General features: G+C 36.0%; 1 protein-coding gene and 1 pseudogene across 1 annotated transcript; both read left to right on the top strand.

Annotated features, from left to right (window-relative positions):
- The first annotated feature begins 302 nt into the window (after window positions 1–302).
- LOC133287884 (uncharacterized) lies at window positions 303–19,837 on the top strand. The gene is made up of 14 exons (XM_061485572.1): window positions 303–659; window positions 8,243–8,404; window positions 8,604–8,669; window positions 8,813–8,956; window positions 9,106–9,219; window positions 14,424–14,525; window positions 14,610–14,795; window positions 15,417–15,506; window positions 15,582–15,716; window positions 16,680–16,802; window positions 17,004–17,089; window positions 17,169–17,781; window positions 17,957–18,034; window positions 18,498–19,837. The coding sequence occupies exons 1-14, from the start codon at window positions 411–413 to the stop codon at window positions 19,536–19,538; spliced, it is 3,189 nt and encodes a 1,062-aa protein (XP_061341556.1). The 5' UTR covers window positions 303–410; the 3' UTR covers window positions 19,539–19,837.
- A 294-nt stretch (window positions 19,838–20,131) lies between these two features.
- LOC133287860 (GDSL esterase/lipase At1g28600-like) lies at window positions 20,132–22,273 on the top strand (annotated as a pseudogene).
- Window positions 22,274–23,364: the final 1,091 nt, after the last annotated feature.

The raw sequence follows: 23,364 nt of genomic DNA, 5'->3' as shown, positions 1-23,364 counted from the left end.
TATTCCGTGTCTATCTCTATCTTAAAGTGACATAACTTTATGTTATTTAAAATTACAAACATTTTTCTCAATAAATTAATGGTAAAAAATGAAAGTGTAATTTACATCCACATAAAATGATTTTGACCCTTGAAATGATCTCAATCCTTAAAAAGAAAATATCTTTTATTCTACTAATAAATATATTTGTTAATGTAACAGACAAATTTATAAGTGATTAAGGAAATAAATTCGATCAATAGAATTCCTTTCGTTGCAAGTGTTGCAACACAGAAAACAATGTTAGAATGAAATGACTGAAAGGTCCTGGCGCGAGTGGCGGAACTGTCATGCGTAAGGGGAAGGTCATTTCACAGTTTCCCTCCCCAATTTTAAACACAAAGACAGGGTACCAAAATCATTAGTAGAAGATGATCAGGTTTTTCAATCGAGGTAAGGACAATGCCGCCGATGCCTCACCAACCTCTCCGGCGGCGACGCCCTCTTCGTCGCCGGTGACCGGCCCGGCGAAGCCAATACGCCTCATCTATTGCGACGACAAGGGAAAGTTCCGCATGGACCCGGAAGGCGTCGCCACACTCCAGCTCGTCAAGGAACCTATCGGCGTGGTCTCTGTCTGTGGACGGGCTCGCCAAGGCAAGAGCTTCATTTTGAATCAGGTGATTTTTCATTTGAAGTGAATGAAAGATTTATGGTTTGGAGTTTAGGGTTTTAACTTTTAATTTGGACGCATTGTTCATTAGGATTGTGGAAGGGCATTCCGTGCTGTTGTTTTTGCTAGTGTTTTAACCATGGACTGTGATTGAGTGAGATAATTTTAGGTTATTTTTGTGTTTATGCTGAAATACCCCCTTTTTTGTTACTACGTAGTCTCTGATTATATTGGGGGCCGCTTTTGTGTCTACCTGATGGAGCACAGTGGATAGTGGTTTTGTGATTTTGAGTGGGTACATTTGTCATTTGTTTGCTTATTCATGTGCAACAGTAAGTTTGTTTTGTAGATTGTTATCGCCATTTGGATGTCTCTGTATATTGTGCTTAATATTCTGGAGCTATTCTGTAACCTGTGATTGTGCAGAAGAGAAAAAGTTGTGAACAGTTTTTTCGTGCCACTTAAAACTCTTTGACTTTGATGTTTAACTGAAGAAGAGTAATGGTTTTTATACATTGGGTTTGGAGCTTATGCTGTTAGCCTGTTACTAGTCTTAAAAGAGGTTAACATCAACATCACGTCATCACCTTGATCCCAAACTAATTGAGGTAAGTCACAGATAAACCCAAACGAAAATGAACGAAAAAGTTGAAGGAAAAAAAAGGATAAAAAAAAAATAGAAATAACAATAGAAATGAAAACGTAGCAATAAACAATTAAGAAGAAGAATAAAATAAAATAAAATGAAGTGAAAATAAAGATACATAAGAGAGAAAATAAAATAAGAAAGTAAAAATAAAAATACATAAAAAAATGGTCCAAGGATGATTCTTCATGAATAGCTTCCTGTGCTAGGTATTGAGGTTTTAGGACATTTTTTTGTACTCAAGAAACTATATGTCCCTGAGAATGTTGGATTGTCCTATGTTGCAGTAGCATATTAAAAGCTCGAGGACTGTTTTCAGAGTGGAGGGGTAAGACTAAAAAATGTTTCCCTGACCCCTAATCAATATTATTCAAGAGCAGAGGAAGAAGCTCAAATCGAAATCCTTTTGCTGCTGTAAAGGATAAAGCAACCCTAAAACCCAGGCTGATGATAAGAGATGAGATCTTCCTCTTTAAATGGGAGTTTTGTGTCTTATACACCTAGCTGATATGCAACACTGGCTCTTTCATTAACTATTATAAAAACAGCTCAAAGTAAATATTCATTATTTACATATAAATTTTAAAATATTCTTTTAAGATTGAGGGGTTTAGTGAAGATTCAAAATAAGAAACTTTGCCTTATATATTTTACATTAAGGTTACCTTATGCCATTGAATTATGTAGATTTAAAGGGCAAGCCTAGTGCACAAGGCTCCTCGACTTTGCAAGGGTAGGTTTGAGCGTCAATTTTATGCAGCCTTATCTTTATTTGTTTGCAAAGAGGCTATTTTCCATATTCTAACCTGTGAACTTCCGATCACAACGGAGCAATATTACCGTTGGTTCAAGGGTCATGTAGATTTAAGAAATTTAATTTTCAAGCTGAATAATTTACTAATGAGTAGATACATATAAAAAAGAACAGTATGATATTAGTTTAGTTTCCTAACCATGACTTGAAAAAGGGTAATGAAAGATATTATTGAAATTGTATGTAAATTGGACAAAGGGTTCTCTTTTTAAAGACATTACATGACCTAATGGGCTAAGCCCAATACAACAAATAAATAAATAAATATTATTATTTTACAACACTCCCCCTCAAGCTGAGGAAGAGATATTTATCATCTCAGCTTGCTAGTAAGCTCTTGAAATCTGTCTGAAGGAAGTCCCTTTGTCAATACATCAGCTAATTGACGCCCAGTGAGAATGTATGGAGTGGTAATCTAGCCGCTATCAAGTTTCTCTTTGATGAAATGGCGGTTGACCTCAATATGTTTAGTCTGATCATGTTGAATTGGATTATGAGCTATACAAATAGCGGACTTGTTACCGCATAGCAGCTTCATAGGTCCCTCGCATTTTATTTTGAGATCATCAAGTACAATTTTCAGCCACAATAACTCACAAATGCCTTGAGCCATAGCTCAAAATTCAGCCTCTGCACTTGATCTGGCAACTACATCTTGTTTCTTACTTCTCCACGTCACCAAGTTACCACAAAGAAACATACAATAACCAGTAGTAGAACGACGGTCAGTCACAGATCCAGCATAATCAACATCAGTGTAAACTTCTAAAGAGAGATTGCCATCACGCCGGAATATTAGTCCTTTACCAGGAGTGGCTTTAAGATACTGAAGAATTTTCTCCACTGCCTGCATGTGGTTCTCCTTTGGATCGTGCATAAACTGACTGACAACACTAACAGCATAAGCTAGGTCTGGCTAGTATGAGCCAGATATATCTGTTTCTCAACTAGCCGTTGATATTTTCCTTTATCAACTGGAGGACTCTCCTGTTCATAACCTATCTTGTGATTCTGCTCAATAGGAGTATTCGAAGGTTTACACCCAAGCTTTCTTGCTTCATTGAGAAGATCAAGAACATATTTCCTCTGACTGATAAAAATTCCTTTGTTTGAATGAGCTACCTCTATCCCTAGGAAATATCTCAGTTTTCCAAGGTCTTTAACTTCAAACTTAGAGGCTAATCGTGTTTGCAGAATATGTCTCTCCACAAAATCATCACCTGTTATAATAATATCATCAACATATATAAGGAGCACAGTGAGCTTCCCATCTTGGGAGTGCTTAAAGAAAAGAGTGTGATCTCCTTGACTCTATTTGTATCCTAAGGTCATCATAACCTTAGTAAACCTCCCAAACCAGGCACGAGGTGACTGCTTCAATTCATACAAGGTTTTTCTTAATCTACAAACTTTATTTTCTTCGTCCACATAATCAAAACTAGGCGGGATTTCCATGTAGACTTCTTCTTCTAACTCACCATTAAGGAAAGCATTCATCACATCAAATTGATTTATATCCTAATTGTAATGGGCAGCAAGGGATAACAAGACTCTCACTGTATTCATCTTTACAACTGGAGCAAAGGTTTCTTCATAATCAATGCCATAGGTCTGAGTGTAACCCTTGGCGACTAACCGAGCCTTATATCTCTCAAGAGTGCCATCAGAATTATACTTTAGGGCATAAACCCATCTGCACCCTACTGCCTTTTTTCCATTGGGTCTATCAATAACCTCCCATGTTTTATTTTTCTCCAACGCATTCATCTCCTCTTGCATGGCTTGAGCCCAATTCTCATCTTTCAATGCTTCATGTACTGATTTTGGGATTGAAATAGAATCTAGTGCTGAAACCAAGCTTTTGTGCTGCACAGAAAGATTAGTAGAAGAAACAAAATGGGAGATAGGGAATTGAGTACAAGATCTTTTCCCTTTTCTTAGGGCAATAGGTAAGTCATCAGAAGCAGAAGCAATGGGTACCTCATTAGAGGTATCAGAAGAAATAGGCAAATCATGAGAGGCAATAATATTAGAATCAGAAATTGGAGATTCATGACTTACCAGTGGTTCAGACGATTGAGGTTGCTGGTGAGACAATATGGGTTGTTTCCTCCTCTGATATACCAATTTAGGTGTTAGAATCTTTCGTATCTCAGGTGTATTTGAAGGTTCTGACACACCAGGAGCAGACACACTAGGAAGAGGTGTAGGAGTAGACAAGGACAATCCAGACTCAAAGAAGGAAAGGGATGAGTCTTCTGAAGAACTGTTCTCCCCCTGAAGATGAAGACCCAGGAAATAAGACTCAGATTCTTGAAAGGTGACATCCATAGAAACAAAAAAATTTCGACTTGGTGGATGATAGCACTTGTACCCTTTTTTATCAGGGGCATAACCAATGAAGACACACTTAAGAGCCCTAAGATCCAACTTACTGCGATGTTGTTTATGAACATGGACAAAGGCAACACATCCAAACACTCTTGGTGGAAGGCTCTGTAAAATGGGAACAGAAAGAAAGAAGGAAGTCATGGAATGAATAGGACGGGTATTGTTAAGGTCCCGTGAAGGTAAGCGGTTGATCAAAAAAGGCTGCAGCTAACACGGCTTCTCCCCAATAAGAACTAGGAACAGATGTCTGGAAAAGTAGTGCTCTAGGAACTTCAAGGAGGTGACGATTTTTTCTTTCAGCAACCCCGTTTTGTTGAGGGGTATCAACACATGTGAGCTCATGAATCATACCTCTGTCTGAAATGAATTGCGACAGGCGTTGGTTAACGTACTCAATACCATTATCAAATCTTATTCTTTTAATACACTTACCAAACTGAGCCTCAACCATGTGATGAAATCGAATAAATATCTCCGGTACTTCAGACTTGTCTTTCATCAAGAATATCCATGTTACCCGAGTACAATCGTCAATAAAAGAAACAAACCAACTTGCACCTGAAACACTATGCACTTTAGAAGCCCCAAACATCAGAATGGATAAGAGAAAAAGGTTCGCTGCTTTTGATAGTGCTAGAAGGAAATGACACTCGATGGTGTTTTGCAAATTCACAAACATCGCAATGGAAGGTCTCAACTGACTGATTTAGAAACAAAGAAGGAAACATTGACTTCAATAGACTGAATGGTGGATGCCCCAGACGCTTGTGATGGAGCCAAATCATAGACTCTGCAGTAGGAGGATGACGTGTCATTAATAACTGATTTTTGCTATCATTTATAGCATGTTCTGGAAGGAGATAATACAACCCATCCTGCTCATTAGCAACTCCAATTGTCTTTTTCGTGGTAAGATCCTGAATAATACAATGAGAAGGGAAAAATGTGATAGAACAATTCAAATCAGTTGTAAGTTTTTGAGTGGAGATAAGATTTATCATTTATAGCATGTTCTGGAAGGAGATAATACAACCCATCCTGCTCATTAGCAACTCCAATTGTCTTTTTCGTGGTAAGATCCTGAAAAACATAATGAGAAGGGAAAAATGTGATAGAACAATTCAAATCAGTTGTAAGATTTTGAGTGGAGATAAGATTAGTAGTGGTTAGATATATAGTCCCACATTGGTTGTATGTGCAACTAATGTGAAGTTTATAAGGCCTTGGGCACTCCCACCCTTTGAGCTAGCTTTTGGGGTGGTGTATCCCAAGGTTCTTTACATGGTATATATATAAAACCATTAATGTAGCCTCACCCAATAGCTTAAGCTTTTGGGTTGAATTGGTTCTTTACATGGTATCAGAGCCTCGTGTCCCGGGTTCGATCCTCACTGCCCCCACTTTCTTTCAAGTGGAATTTCTTTGTTCGCACAGGTAGGATGTGGATCGGAACCAGGCTCTGATACCATGTAAAGAACCTTGGGATACACCACCCCAAAAGCTAGCTCAAAGGGTGGGAGTGCCCAAGGCCTTATAAACTTCACATTAGTTGCACATACAACCAATGTGGGACTATATATCTCAACAAGTAGAAAGCTGAGGAACATAAAGAACATTTTTAAGAAACAAGGAAGGTTGAATTTGAATGTTACCAGAACCAATAACTGATTTATGGGATCCATCAGCTATGGATTAGTATGACTACCAACAATAGGATGATAAGAAAGAAAAAATTCAGTACGACAAGTCATATGATCAGTTGCACCAGAATCCAAAATCCATGAGGTTTTAAAATCAGTGCAAGAAGTAAGAAGAGATGTAGAACGTGTGTTCTTACCAGACAAGATCAAAGAACGGTCAGATGGATTACACATATTATCAATAGCGGGTTTAAGCTGATCCAACTCCCTTTGCTGAATATTCACATATGGAGAGACATGTGGAGACCGCGTATTAATTGAACCATCTTCTAAATCGGCCATAGTGATGAGAAAGAGTGAGAAACAGCACCAAAAACACACAACGTACACCCAAATGACGTTAGATCAGAGACAAAACCAAGCAGGAAAAGTTTTTTTGTGAACAGTACCCGATGAACAGTGCGCGATGAACAATATCGTTTTTTTTTTTTTTTTGAGCTGTTCCGATCTTCTGATGAAAAAGAAACCTCCGTAGAATGATAGATCTAAGAAAACGGAGTGAAACAAGGGTCCTCACGGTCCAAAAGGTCCCCCGAAATTTTTTTCCGACGGCGACTTTGTGGCGGCGAGAGGCAAATAGGGTTTGATTTTTAAAGACGGTGATTTGCGGAAGTAAAGCCCTCATAATCGAGAGCTCTGATACGAACTTGAAAAAGGGTAATGAAATATATTATTGAAATTGTATGTAAACTGTACAAAGGGTTCTCTATTTAAAGAGATTACATGACCTAATGGGCTAAGCCCAATACAACAAATAAATAAATAAATATTATTATTTTACAACACCATGTATAGGTGATCTATGCTTTGATCTAAGTCTTATTAGAAGTGGGCTTGGCGTAGTCTGGGAGAGGTTACAACTAGTTTAATCCATAGAATGGCTCAGAATAAAATGCCATTCTTTATCCTAGATTGGTTGGAAGAAATGTGTAAATCATTGTCTTAAGCATTTTCTAATGAACAGTCTACTTTTATTGTTAACTTGGTAGCTTGCAGAGCCTATTTTAGATTTTCATTACAGATGCATTTGTAGGAATTTATACAGTGTGCAGGTTATTAAGGTAATTTATTTTTTAGCTAATATTCCATATGTGCAGTCAATCATTACATGTGTTAGACAAATTACTTTTGGTGAATTAATGCTTTTTTTATCTTTTAACTGTTAGGTTTGATTGCATAACTGATCATCATCATCACATATAATGTTGTGCTGCTTGGGTAGGATGTTAGATACTTCTCCGATTGAGTTATCACCTTTTCATTTTAAGGGGAGGTTCCCTAGTCTGTGGATTTATTTGTTCTATACCCTACATATCTATGTCATAGGTTACAACAGGAAGAAATGATCATAATGATGGGATGAAATTAACTACTTCTAGGCTTGCTTGATATGTGGATTCCTTATGTAAAGGTCTAAGAGCCTGTTTGTTTGGCCATTTAAAAAAAGTAGCTTTTATGCCTTGCTTATTTTAGAAGTACTTTTTACAAAAGTTAAAGCTATTTAAAATTTTTAAAAAATGTTGAGTTTTTGAAAAAAAATATTTGGCTTTTGATTTCTGCATTTTTTAGAAGCTAAAATTTTTAGCTTCCAAAAAAAGTAAATTTTTGGATTTTTTTGTGAATTTTGCTTTTTTTTAAAGTAGACATCCAAACGAACTTACAGTGAGAAGTGTTTTTTTTGAAAAAAATTAGCTTTTGGAGAAAAAAAAATTCCATCTAAAAGGGCCCTAAATCTCTTTCAGCTATAGTATTTGACTACTTGTAACTTTGCTTTGGCTAATATTGGCTATAAGAAATTTAATTTTGTTTGTTCGTTTTACCTCTTCATCTCCATCGAACATTTGGTGGCCAGCGAAGTTTGTTATAGAAGTAAATTTGTTGCATGTTAAGAAAATGTTTTGATTTGTACCGTTTGTTTTTATATCAGTATGAGATGTGACTTTCTTCTGGCATTTTTTTTTTGGGGGGGGGGGGGGGTTTATGTTTTGAAATAAAAGATATGAGATTTTGTTCTCATTACTATAATATTTATAATGCAGCTATTAGGGAGGAGTAATGGATTTCAAGTAGCATCAACACATCGACCATGTACAAAAGGGCTTTGGTTGTGGAGTGCGCCATTAAAGAGAACTGCTCTTGATGGAACAGAGTTCAATCTCCTGCTATTAGACAGTGAAGGAATAGATGCTTATGATCAAACGGTTAGCTTGAGTTTTCTAAGTGATAGATATATGTTTTCTTTTATTTATGTCTGTTTGGTGTTCTAATCACTTTTGAATTTAGGTATTGATGCTAATTGTTGGAGTAATATTGTAGTACTTTTAGTATTTAGTTTCTTGTGTACATGTAGGTTTCCCATTTCCAACCATTGTATCCTCTCCTTTTTTTTACACTTTGCAGGGAAAATACAGCACCCAGATCTTCTCATTGGCTGTCCTTTTGTCTAGCATGTTCATTTATAACCAGGTTGGGACAGCTTATGGAAACCTATATTTAGGCATAATCAAATGTGATTTTACTTGTACATATTCTTTCATTTTGCTGTTTGATGACCAGTTTGTGGGTTCATTCTAAGCATATGAATCTGTTCCCTCTTCTCTTTTGCCTAGATGGGTGGTATTGATGAGGCTGCCATAGATCGCCTTTCTTTTGTCACTCAAATGACAAAGCACATTCGTGTTAGAGCATCTGGAGGAAGGAGTTCTGCATCTGAACTGGGACAGTTTTCCCCAATTTTTGTTTGGCTTCTAAGAGTATGATGTTTAGAAATCTTTTGTTACTGTGCTGCATCACATATTTTTGGAAACTTTGTATCTCGATCTTCCAATCTGATGATATCTTAACTTACTTTTTGCTGTCTAGTCCCATTCTTTGCCTCATTTGTCTTTCCTCTTGCTGACAGGACTTCTATTTGGACCTAGTAGAAGATAACCAAAAGATAACACCCCGTGACTATCTTGAACTTGCTTTGAGGTCTGTCGAAGGGAGTGGAAAAGATATAGCTGCTAAAAACGAGGTATGTTTCTACTTCATATTTTGGTTCTTCAAGGATGTAAGTCATAAATACTCTTTTTATCATGGTCGACTAATGGCTTATCCATTTGATTATGATCCTTAGATAAGTACCGGAATTTCTTCACTTGACTTGAGACTTGACAGTTTTTACTAATACGGTCCATACTGAGTTTTTGCTACATTTCAAATGCATTAAATATTCTAGGAAATAAAATAATACTTGAATGGAAAATTACTGCATATTATTTTCGAATAATTTGTACATAGATTCAGTCTAATATATAGACCTAGCTAATAATTACTTTCCTAATATAATGACTAAACAATGATAACATAAATTTTAAAATAATTACAATGACTTACACATAATATTTTGTGGTGAAGTATGCGGGACTAATGTGGAACTATTACAACACTCCTCTTTGAGCTGATGAATGAATAGCTGTCATTTCCAGCATGCCAGTAACCTCTCTGTAGGAAGTCCTTTCATTGACACATCTGCCAACTGAACCTTTGAGGAAAGATAAGTTGTGTTGATAAGTTGACTATCTAGTTCCCTTTTCTAAAATGTCGGCCTATCTTAATGTAAAGAACCAACTCAACCCAAAAGCTTAAGCTGTTGGGTGAGGCTATATTAATGGTTTTATATATCTCAACACGCCCCCTCACACGAGAGTCCACTGGGCTTGAAGGGTGGACGATGCACAGGCCCATCTACCTGTGCGAAGAAAAAAATTCCACTAGAAAGAAAGCGGGGGGCGGTCAGGATCGAACCCGGTACACCGAGACTCTGATACCATGTAAAGAACCAACTCAACCTAAAAGATTAAGTTGTTGAGTGATGCTATATTAATGGTTTTATATATCTCAACACTTAATATGTTTAGTTTATTACGCTGAATAGAATTATGGGCAATGTTGATGGTTGATTTGTCACGGAGTAACTTTATCCTCATATTACCCAATATAGTCATCATCTATAGCAGGCTAGCAGCTTGCAAACTCCTTGGGCCATAACCCAAAACTCAGCTTCCACACTTGATTGGGGACAACTTTTTGTTTCTTACTCTTGCATGGAACTAAATTTCCACCCAAGAACATAGCATAACCAGAAGTTGACCTCCTTTTCCTCTTAATCTCCCCCTTCTCTTTCTTCTTCCTTCTTCTCTTTTACTCCACTTTTCCTTTCAATCTTTTTCTCCTTCCTATTTATTTATGTGTTTTTCTTTTCCTTTTTCCTATATCCCTTTTTATGTTATTTTATTTATTTATCTATTTTTTATTTCTTACCTTCTTATTCTCTTCTGTCCTCTTATATATTCTTATTTGTATATTATTCTAATTTATTTTTCCTTTTAATTGTCTACTACTTTTCTATGGATAATATTATATATACATACATATATATATATATATATATATATATATATATATATATATATATAGGAGGGATATTCTAACTACCAAAATTTTTCACTACCAACTTGCTACCTATTTAATCACCATTAGATTAACATTTTCTCTCTCTTCAAAAACTTTTTAACATTCTCTCTCTTTCATCCAATGGTGATGTGATGAGTAGTAAGTTAGTAGTGAGAGTTTTTGGTAGTTAGAATATCCTCACTCTCTCTCTCTCTCTCTCTCTCTCTCTATATATATATATATATATATATATATATATATATATATATACATATATTAAGTTTTTTTTTCACAATCTTTTCGTACCATTTTTTGGGTTCATCTACCACCGACTCTAACTAGTTTGGGATAAATATGTTATTGATGTTAATGTTGATATATATATATATATATATATATGTGTGTGTGTGTGTGACCTTGCATAGTCCGAATCAGTACATAGTTCCATGGATAAATGTCTACCCGTTTTGAATAATAATCCTATTCTGGGTGCAACTTTGAGACCTTGCATAGTCCACTACTTGTAAATATCTGACTAAAAACACTAACAATATTTTGCAAGATTTGGTCTAGCATGTGCCAAGTATACCAACTTACCGACCAACCTTTGCTAAATTGAGAGCAAATCCAATGCACAATGTTACCTAACTTTGCGAGGGTAGGGGTGAAGTTCAATTATACGCAATCTTACTTTTGTATTTTTACAAAGAGATTGTTTATTGGACTCGAACTTGTGACCTTCTAATCACATGAGCAACCTTACTACCGCTTCAAGGGTCATCGTCTAATATAAAGCTTTATTAACTTTGGGTCTTTCTTCATTTCCCATTCAATGATTTTTCTCAATTGGTACACTACTAGCTTTATGTCCTTGCTTCTTAATTTCCCTTAGGAGAATATTAACTTACTTTGAAAAGTAAAGATACCTTGTTAATTGTAGGCCACTTCAATCTTGAGAAAGTGTTTTAGTTTTTTAAGATCCTTCATCTCAAATTTAGTTGCTAGTTTTTTCCTTAGATGTTGTTTCTCAATTGAGTGATTACTTGTTTTGATTTTGTCATTGACATATACCGGTAACACAATTAGTTTTCCTTCCTTTGAATGCTTTAAGAAATGGGTGTGGTTAACTTGACTTTGCCTGTATCTCAGGGACACTATTGCCTTAGTGAATCTTCTAAATCATGCACGAGGAGGTTGCTTCAGTTCATATATGCTCTTCTTTGACTTACAGACATTTTCTCCATTTGTAAAATCATATTTGGGTGGAATTTCCATTTAAACTTCCTCCTCCACGTCTCCACGAAGAAAGACATTTTTAACATCAAATTGTTGCAATTCCCACCCATGTTTAGTAGAGAGAGAGAGTAAAATTCTTGTCGTGTTCATCTTACACATTAGAGCAAATGTCTCTTGATAATCGGTTTTGCAAGTTTGGGTGTATTCTTTTGCAACTATCCATGCTTTAAATTCACCCAATTTATCATCATTTCAAGGTTAATGTCCACCTGCAACCGATTGGTTCTTTTCTCCTGGTTGTTCAACCATCTTCCATATTCCATTCTTCTCCAATGCCTTCATCTCATTCATGGCTTGAATGCAGTTCTTATTCTTCAATGGATCTTGCACTAGGGTTGAAATAAACCTCGTGTTGCAAGGATAGGTTTTTTGTAGAGACAATATGAAGTCATCAGGGTCATTCTCACCATTATGTAAAGGAATATTTAAAGTATCAGGGTTAAAAATATAAGAAGCAGTATTTTCGATACTTACTATAGGCTCAGACGACTGAAGCTGTTATTGGACCTATTCAGGTTTCCCTCCCTTCTTTGATACACTAGTTGTGGTGGACCAATCTTGGCCTTAGCCAATCAAGAAATTATTTAGTTGTGTCACTAGTATAAGGCACTAGATCGTGATTAGTAAAGCAAGAGAACAAGGAAAAATGGGACTCAGGGAGGAAGAACTCAACTTCAACTATGAACTCATGAACGTTGTCCCCTTGAAGCCAAAGACGGGGATAGTGAAACACATGTTCATGAAATGTGATATTCATGGAAACAAAGAAGCGATGACTTGAAGGGTGGTAGCATAAATATCCCTTCTGGTGAGGAACATAACCCATGAAAACACATTTGACAACACGATGATCAAGTTGTTGTGGTGTTGGCAGTGAACATGGACAAAGGTCACACAACCAAAGACTCGGGATTTTAGAGAAATCATAAGGTGAATATGACTGACATTACCAAGTACTTGGGAGTCAAGTAGCCATTAAGACATCTTCCTCCTAATATGAATTGGGAATAGACATTTGCAAGAGTAAATATCTATTAATTTCAAGTAAATGTCAATTCTTTACTTCAGCAACACTATTTTGTTGAGGAGTATCCACAAATGAGTTCATCAATAATACTATCCTCCTTCAAGAAGGTAGAGAAATGTGGGTTAACATACTCTCTACCATTATTAGAGCATAGATGTTTAATAGGCTTTCCAAATTGTATTTGAACCTTGCGATTAAAGTTTACAAATATTTGATATACTTTTGATTTGTATTCCATCAAGAGAAACTGAGTTACTCAGGTACCGTCATCAATAATTGACACAAACCAATTTTTTATCAGAAATATTAGAATCAAAAGCAAGGCCCTAAACATTAAAATCAGTAAGTACAAAAGTTTCAACACTCTTATAAGAATTGGGAGAAAAGATTACCCGGTTTTATTTAGCCAATTCGCTAGCACCACATTGAAAAGGCTCAACTTACTCTCCTGAAAATAATGATGGAAATATAGATTGGAATAGAGAAAAAGGAGAGTGGTCAAGATGCCTATGTTGATTCCAGATTTGTGAAGTAGGGGGTTTTAGAACTGCATTGATGGCAAGTAACTAGTAGCTTCTAATTGGGAGTACTTCATTAGGTTTGTTGAGGAGATACTACTACCCATGCTCCTTAGCAACTCTAATTGTCCTTTTTGTTACAAAATCTTGAAAAAAACAATGAGAATAGAAGAAGTTACTGAGCAATTTAGGTCTTTGGTAATTTTACAAATGGAGAACAAATTATTGGAAGGTTTGGGAATATGGTTCAATTGTAGGGAAGGTTGGACATTGATAGTATCACAACCAGAAATCAAGGCATTTGAGCCAATAGCCACCTTTAGGTTATGCTTACTAGAAGATGGTTGATAGGACAAAACTTGTGGAGGATGAAAGATCATATGGTTAGTAGCACTAGAGTTAATAATCCATGAATTATCAGAGGCAATACTAGGAGCATTGAAAGATTGAGAGCGGAAGTCCTAACCAATCATGGCTAGAGAACAAGAGGCATGAATGTTTACGAGGCGTTCTAGCTCATCCTTGTTAAGGGCTGGTACCTCACTTCCACCTTTGGGACTTTGCCTGTGTTATTGGACATACAGACTGAGGAATGGTGAGGTTTTGGGTGGTGGTAGTGATAGGTAGTCTTTGTATGTAGTGGATGTGGATCAGAGGTGTCGGGAAGCGTGTAGTGTACTATATCAGACTTGGGGATAGAGAATTATTTATCGGGAAGATTGATCTAGTATTGTCCTGTTTTACTTTCCATTGTTTCAAGACTTGTGTGCTCTTTGTATATCCTTTTGCAGCTTATTTTATTTTATTGTAATGCTTGTTTTATAAGTTGTGCACTATTATTTTAAAATAAATGCATTTATTAAGCTTTTGTGGCATATTGGAAATGATGATCTTGGTTTCCTCTCTGAGTTACACTAATTTTCTGACAATATCAATCGGTAGATTCGAGATTCCATTCGGGCTTTATTCCCAGACAGGGAATGCTTCACTCTTGTGCGACCTTTAAACAATGAAAATGATCTACAGCGACTTGACCAGATATCGGTAGGTGACTCACAAGCTACCATATTTTTTTGTCATTTATATTGCTGTCTCTTTTTGTCTTGAAAATTTATCTTCAATATGCAGTTGGAAAAATTACGGCCTGAATTTCAATCTGGCCTTGATGCTTTGACCAAGTTTGTTTTTGAGAGAACAAAGCCAAAACAAGTTGGGGCCACTATGATGACAGGTCCTGTGTTGGTTGGTATAACTGAATCTTATCTGGATGCTCTCAATCATGGTGCCGTGCCCACAATTTCTTCGTCCTGGCAGGTTTATATTTCTTGTTTAAATCATGACTTCATGTGAGAAAGGAACGTGTTTAACATATGGCGTATAATAGAAGAATTCTTTAATGTATGTAAACCATGTTTTCAATTTTGGTCATTTGTGGTAGTAAAATGAATATATTTTCAGAGGCATTAGTGGCTCATTGCATAATATGATTTTTAGATATCTGATGTCCTGTTTTGCATTTTACCTACTTTCTTTTTTGCACGAGATTGATACCATTTTTTTTAAAGTTCTGACTTATCTAGGAAATCAGATGATTGACAAAGCCATGATTATTTAGCATTTTGTGCAGTTGACGTTATATTCATTATTTTCACAACCACCAAATGTCTTCTGAAAGTGGAAATTTCTTCTGTATCAACTCCAAAGTTCAGGAAAATTTTCACATCAATTAATCTTGTGTACTGCATTCTCCTATGCCCTTCCTTTTAATGTGAATATTTTTCTGGCTTTTGAACTTGTACCTATGAGGATTTCATGTGTTTCTGGCCAAGTGTATGTAATCCATTAATCCATCAATGGAAGAAGAAAATAAGTTGGGACAACAAATATTTAGATCATGTTCTCGAGTTTTTGTTTGCTTATGTTGTTGGGTTGCAGAGTGTTGAAGAAGCCGAGTGCCGTAGGGCATATGATTCTGCTACTGAAGTTTATATGTCTTCTTTTGACCGTTCTACACAGATTGAGGAAGTGAGTAATCTGAATTAAGTAAATGTTAATTATATATTTCTTTTTTCTTTCCTTTTCTAATGATAAGGCTTGTAGGTTGCTTTGAGGGAAGCACATGAAGAAGCAGTTCGAATTTCAGTGTCTGCTTTTACTGCTAGCGCTGTAGGAGTTGGTTCAGCAAGGAAGAAATATGAAGGCCTGCTGCAGAAATTTCTCAAAAAGGCATTTGAGGTCTCGGATATTCAAAATTACTTAATTGGGATAAACTAACTAGATTTTATTTGGTGAAAGTTATGTGCATGTTATAGTAGATATAACTATTTTTTGGTTCAGGTGTCTGTATGTTTTTCTTTTTGTTCGGGTGGTGGGAGCGGGGTGTTGATGGAAGCTTCTATTGTCATATTACATGCAATGGAATTTTTTTCTTTTATTATGAAGTGTGTATACGCCTGGGATACCATTTGCTTATGATGCTAAAAAATTCAGCTGTCTTCAGTGGACAGAAAATTATATATAAGGCTATAAGCAGGATATTTGATCTCTACTCTCTAGTCTTGTTGATAGAATAAATTAGCTTCTATAGTTTAGAGAAGATTGATCTGCATGAACACATAAGCTACTTGGGCACATCTCATGTCAAAACTGTAGTATGTGGCTCATTATTGAACTGAATTTAATATCGTAGGATTTAGTGGTAGCCCTTAACAGGGGGGGGGGGGGGGGGGGGGGGGGGGGGGGGGGGGGGGGTCTGCTAGTCTGGAATTGGAATCGTAAACTGAATATGGTTGTTGCTACGTTGCATCACTCTGTGGGTTTTTATTCCAAATACAATATTCCATATAAGGTGAATGAAGTTTTATTTTTGCTATGTAACACCTTCATTATTAGTCTTCCCATTTCTGACAGTTTCAGAGTTTCTGAGCCAAGACCGTTCCTTATTCCTACTATTTCAGTGTTTTGTCAGATTTGTTTAGATTTAATTCCTTTTTTTATTATTGACAGACATCATGTGGTGCTTATATTAATAAATTGATGAATTATTAAAATTGATTTTGGATTTTGAGTTGTGACAAACCTAAATTGACTGTAGTTCTTATACCTAGTTATATTGTATAGGTGTGCCTTTTTTCTATTTGGGGAGTGAGCTAATGTTGTTTGTGTCATGCTCTAATTTCTTTGGCCCTTTGGAAAAAGGATTATAAGAGGAATGCATTTATGGAGGCTGATCTGCAGTGCTCAAATGCCATTCAGTCCATGGAAAAGAGGCTAAGGGCAGCTTGTAATGCTTCTGATGCAAAGATAGATAATATTGCCAAGGTAATTGTTGTTTGGCTAATTGTAAATTTTTATTACACTAGTTGTAGCGCTCTGGTTGTTGGTTCCTGTTTACTGAATTTTTTTTAAATGAAAATTGTAATTGGGGATATCATGGGAAGAATATTGGATATAACTAGGCTGTGTAGGGTGGCCGGCCTTATTGAAATGACAAACTGACTTGTTTATGCATCTTTGATGCAGGTTCTTGATGCTCTTTTGTGTGAATATGAAAAATCCATTCTAGGTCCAAGGAAGTGGCAAAAACTTACTGTCTTCTTACAACAAAGGTTGGTCTGTAGATATTGTTTTTCAATTATTTTATTTTATTTTTTAAAATTTTAATAGTTTACATGTTGCTGACACTAGTTTCGAAGGCCCAGTACTAGACCTGACCAAGAGACTAATAGATAAAGTTGAATCAGATAAGAGTTCTCTCAATTTAAAATGCCGATTTATTGAAGATAAGCTGACCCTACTTAACAAGCAGCTGGATGCCAGTGAAAGCGAGAAGTCTGAGTATATTAAACGCTATGAGGATGTCATCAATGATAAGAAGAAGCTAACCGATGAGTATATGAATCGCATAACTGATCTGCAGTCTAACCGTCGGTCACTGGATGAGAGGTATTCTAGCTTATCAAAAACCCTGGACTCTATTAAGCAAGAATCCATGGATTGGAAAAGAAAATATGAACAAGTTTTATCAAGGAAGAAGGCTGAGGAAGATCAAGCTAGTTCTGAAATTGCTGCCCTCAAGTCACATAACAATGCTGCCGAAGCAAGGTTGGCTGCAGCAAGGGAGCAATCTCAGTCTGCTCAAGAGGAGGCTGAAGAGTGGAAGCGGAAGTATGACGTTGCTGTTAGAGAAGCAAAAGCTGCTCTAGAGAAGGCAGCAATTGGGCAGGAGCGCACAAATATGCAAACACAGTTGAGGGAAGATGCTTTAAGAGAAGAATTTTCCGGCACTTTGGCTGAAAAAGTGAGCTCACTATGATCCTGCACTTTTTGCAAATATCTGTTTATCTAGCATTGTTATTGCATAAATATCACTTTGACACAAAGATGACTGGCATCTCTAGTTTAATCTTATCGATGTTACATGATGAATTGAATGCAAAATGGAGTTATTTATTTCATCCTTTCCGACTATGCAGGAAGATATAATAAAGGAGAAGACTGCCAAACTTGAGCATGCTGAGCAGTGTTTAACAACTTTGAAATTAGAATTGAAGGTGAGATTCATGGCTGCTTAGATAATTCAAGAAAACCATTTTATAGACTCTTTTACTTTCATTTCCACCTTCATGTCAATTTCACACTATTAGACAGATGGAGTGTTTGTCCCATGAAGCACTATTTTCAAGGGCTCTCAGTCAGACAAGATTTATGTTATGCCTTTTATAATGAATTGTGGTTTTCATTTGTGACACATCTTGCCTATCCACCCCTCTCCCAAAAAAAGAAAAGATCTGGTGGTTCAGAGTTGAGATTATTAAGAATTCTTAATTTTGTGAAGCGCAATGATGAGTATTTTAACTGAATTACTTGATTGAAACAATTTACAACAGGAAATTATTTTAATACCTCAAACCAATTTGGATAGTATTACAATTGAAATTTTTGTATTTGTCTATTGAAAGCATGTTCAGAGACCTTTTGCGATTAAATGATGTCTAACTCTAGATATATGTGCAGGATGCTGAGTCAAAAATAAGGAATTATGAAGCACAAATATCATCTCTGAGGCTTGAAATTAAAGAGTTAATCGAGAGGTTGGAAACTGATAACGCTAAGGCCCAGTCATATGAGAAGGATGTGATGGTAATTCAGCAGGAGAAGAACCATCTAGAGCAGAAGTACAAATCTGGGTTCACAAGATTTGAGGAGGTACAGGAAAGGTGTAAAAATGCTGAAAAGGAAGCTGTAAGGGCTACTGAAGTGGCTAACAAAGCACGGGCGGAAGCAGAGATGGCTCAGAAGGAGAAGAGCGAGATGCAGAGGCTTGCAATGGAGAGACTGACACATATTGAGAGGGCTGAGAGGAAAATTGAAAATTTGGAGAGGGAGAAAGATAATTTGGAAGGTGAATTGCAGAGCGTGAGGGATTCAGAGAAGGGTGCACTTGCCAAAGTTTCAAAACTGGAGGAAAAGGTAGAACAGAGAGAGAAGGATGTTGACTCACTTTTGGAGAAAGATGGAACTCATCGGCGAAATAGTGCACAGATTCTCGAACAACTTTTGGAAACAGAACGTGAAGCACATGCTCAGGCAAATAACAGAGCTGAGGCTCTCTCTCTCAAGTTACAGTCTTCACAAGCCAAAATTGATTATCTCCATCAAGAGCTGACCAAGTTTCGACTGAATGAAACAGTATTGGACAGTAAGCTAAACATTGCCTCCCATGGAAAACGTTTGAGGATAGATGATGAAATTGATGTAGAATCTGTTCAGGACATGGGTATGAGCCCTAGAATTATGAGGGAAAGTAAGAGATCTAAGAGCACATCTAATTCGCTTAAGTACAAGCCTCCAGAAGATGGTGGTTCCATTTTTGAGGGTGATGAGGACAACCATAGTCAGAAAACTAATGAGGATGATTATAAGAAGTTTACAAAGCAGAAGCTTATGCAAGAGCTGACAAAACATAACTATGGTGATCAGCTGCTTGGGTTGAAGAATCGCAACAAGAATGCTATCCTTGCCCTGTATGAGAAATGTGTTCTTCAGAAGTCATAACAGTTGTGTAAAGGACTTATTATTAGGACAAAGCATCTAATCACATCCACCTGCTGTGGAATCTACAATGGGTTTGGGTCCATGCAAATTTCATTTATGCCACGGTGGCTAGCATTTAGACTAGAAGTATTTTGTCAATTTAATTTTTCTGTTTGAGTGCTTTATTATATTATATGTGTTTAATTATTTTTGGAGCAATGATCATCGGGTTGGCCAAAGAAAATTTTTCATGGTCTGATCTTTATTTCTAAAATGCTTTAGTTAGTTGGATATAATATATCTTGTATAGTTTGTATTGTGTGTTTATTTTGGAAGTTAACGCTACTAACATTGGATATTAGATTAGGTTTTAAATCTTAGGTTAGATATTAGCCTTTTGCTTGACCATCCCTTTTGTTCTTGAAGTTGGGATTGAATAGAAATTGAATCATGCATACTAAACGGGAGTAATATGAAGTATTTGATTTTTGGGTCTGAATGAATTTATACTTGTAAAGAATAAGAAATTTTATATTTGATTTAATTATTGATTCACTAGTATTTTACGGTTTATATATTTAATAAATTATAAATTAAGACTCTAAATAAAATTAATGGATTGTGAGTGTAACTTAAATTTAAAACGACGATGGTGTTTGATGTGTAATGTTAAACAACTGTCATATGTATGGCTTTTTCTCTTTCTTTTTTTTATCCTTTTTCATTTTTTACAATTTTTTTTCCATCGTCAACTGTACTTTTCAGTTCGTTTTTGTAACTTTGCCTTGATCTTATGTGGCTGCATTTAATCCTTAATATTTCCTTGATCTTCTTTTTTTACTACAATTATCCCTGAATCCTACCATCATGTTAATGTCTGTTTTTATCTTTTAAAAACTCTATAACTTTAAACACAGTTTGTTTTATCATTCCTAATAATTTAGGTTATTGTGATACTGATACCCGAACTACTCCGTATCTTCTATTTCTGTTATGCATTGACAGAAACGAAGACAACAGAGGAAAGGAAAGGAACATGGAATTGACTAACCCCGAGTAGAGGGATAATGCAATGTGTGTGATATTTGATACCTTGGACATGTAAGACAATTCTTCTCATATATGTTAAACTAGTGCATTACCCGTGCGATGCACAGAGGAAAAAGATCATTTTTTATCGACGATCGTTCTTGATTAATTTCTAAAAGAAAGAATATGTCGTTATCTCTCTCTTTCTCTCTCTCTATATATATATATTACCCGTGCAAATGCAACATTTAACAGAATTCAATTTGTGCTAGTCTATGAAGGCATCAATACAAAAATTTAAAATTATAAGGACTTAATTCATTAATGATTGAAGAATTCGTACACTAATCTATAGTCATTTTAATTGTAGCCGATGCATATGGGTTGCCATTTTTGCCAGCCTACCTGAATCTCATCGAAGGGCAAAACGTCACGCAAGGAGTAAATTTTGCATTTGCCGGTGCAACTACACTTGATATGGAATACTTCACACGAAACAAAATCAATTCACTGACGCTAGATATTGTGAATGAAGAAATTTCTCATTATGAATCAATAATGATCTTACAAGAAATTAATACAACAATAATTGATAAGTCACTAACTGCATAACTAAATCATAACCGTAATCAAGATAAGCTGTTAGAGAACTCTTCTATCGTGATTGGTAGCTGCATGTATTACATCATCATCCACGTTGGCACTTGGCTTAGCATCTGTACTACTTAACTGATTAGTAGCAGTATCATTTGACTGATGAGATATGGACTCTCGGTTGGGCTGCTTATTGGGCTTTGGGAGATTATGTATTACCAGATGAAAATTCATTAAGCGTTCAACTTGATTCGTTTAAGAAGCTCAAACCTTCCCTTTGCAAAAATAAAGGAGGTTATACCAAAACTCCTTTAATAATGTTTTTGTCCAAAACATGAAATTTTCTTGACGTGTCGCGACACGGTTCGATAACTAAAAATCACTGTTTCTAGTGGGAGAAATTGGTGGGAATGATGTTAACGCGCTTATCATGGCAAATAAAAATATTCCAGAACTATGAGAAATAGTTCCTTTTATTGTTGAAACAATTATCAATACCACCTCCGTTTGTTATATTGAATTTAATTACTAGAATATAATGTTAACTTCAAGTTCAATAGTTTAATTAGACTTCAATTTCAATAGTTTGATAAGACCACGGTGGTGAATATATTCACCAACAATTTCCTTTTTGTTTCTTTTTATTTGCCAGACATTAATAGAAGAAGGAGCTGTGGAGCTAGTGGTGCCAGGGAATTTTCCAATTGGGTGCAATTATGCGATTTTGACATTGAGAAAGAGTGATAACAAAGATGATTATGATGAATCTGGGTGCTTGAAAGCTTACAATACTTTTGCTGAGTACTAAAATGGCCATAGAGACACTGAGGAAGAAAAATCCTAAAGCAAAGATAATATATTTCGACTACTACAGTGATGCCAAACGTTTGTTTCAAGCACCACAATTTTATTTTATTTTCTTTTCAAGCACCATAATATATCCTTATGTATTTTATTTTAATATTTTAATATTTAATATTTTATTATTTTAATATATCCTCAACTCAACTATTTGCTTTGAACCTTCAAAACGTATAAATTGGGATGGAGCTTACAAGCAAATAGCGAAGGCACTAGTTGAGGGACCTTTTGCAAATCCTTCTCTAAAATCCCCTCCTTTGAAGATTGCTTAGAATTCACATAAACGCTTAAGCTTTCTTTTGATGAATTCAGAAAAAGATTTGACTGCCCTGAGGCTCTAAAGCCTATGCATGAGAAATCTAATTTCATTGCGTTGGTTGAATACAAAAGCACAAATTTTGTTATTGAAGACAGTGGGTGATATTATATCACTAAAAGATTGAACCCATGTATAGAATCAGAGGAGGTAGATGATCAGAATTATCACTGTGCAATTATAAATATTAAAATTAAAGAACTGACTTACTTGAAATCAGATGATGATCTTGAAATCAGATGATGATGCAAGCAGAATGATAGAATAGATCGAATGATATGTCAGAAGTAGAGGAATTAAATCCGAGCCCACAGAACGTGTCTCCTTAAGACAATTTGCCCCCTCACTGATGCCTAAGGTTGATGGACACTTGTCTCCCAGGATAGAACGGATTACGTCTGAAGAATGGTGGCACTACCAATCAATAGCCCAAACGAACACAACAATTGCCAGAGGAAATCACACCGGAGGATGAACAACAGTATGCAAAATCGGAAGGAGAAAAAATTCCGGCAGAGTTTAAGTGCAGAAAACTGGATTCATTTTCTGAAGGTGTCAGTGTCTATTTATAGACAACGTAAAGTCACGTTCCAAAAGACACCTATTCGACGACGAAACAACACATCCGTTGGACACGAAAAGACACATTCGTTCGACATGAAAAGACACATTCGTTCAACACGAAAAGACACTCATTCAAGGATGAAACAACATGTCCGTTAGGATGAAACAACATGTCCGTTAGGATGAAACAACATATCCTTTAGGATGAAAAGATACATCTGTTTGTCGACGAAAATGCACACATTTTCCGTACCAAACTTCTTATTCATAACCAATAGATTGTCTATACAATTTATATATATATATATATATATATATAAATTCCAACAATCCCCTACATGGATAAGAAGTCAAATCATCGTGACAAAAAATGCACAAGAGTATAAATGCAAAGTGTAATTTCCTCAACGAGAAACAACTGCATCGAGACAGGTGGAGTTACCTTTGAACCTTCTCTAGTGAAAACCTATCGGATATACTCGG

This window comes from Gastrolobium bilobum, unplaced genomic scaffold (genome assembly GCF_033153095.1).
Source record: "Gastrolobium bilobum isolate Gb01-03AN ecotype WA unplaced genomic scaffold, APGP_CSIRO_Gbil_v1 utg12072, whole genome shotgun sequence".
NCBI lineage: Eukaryota > Viridiplantae > Streptophyta > Magnoliopsida > Fabales > Fabaceae > Gastrolobium > Gastrolobium bilobum.
The sequence above is the reverse complement of the archived record's forward strand: the minus strand, read 5'-3'. Positions and strand labels throughout refer to the sequence as shown.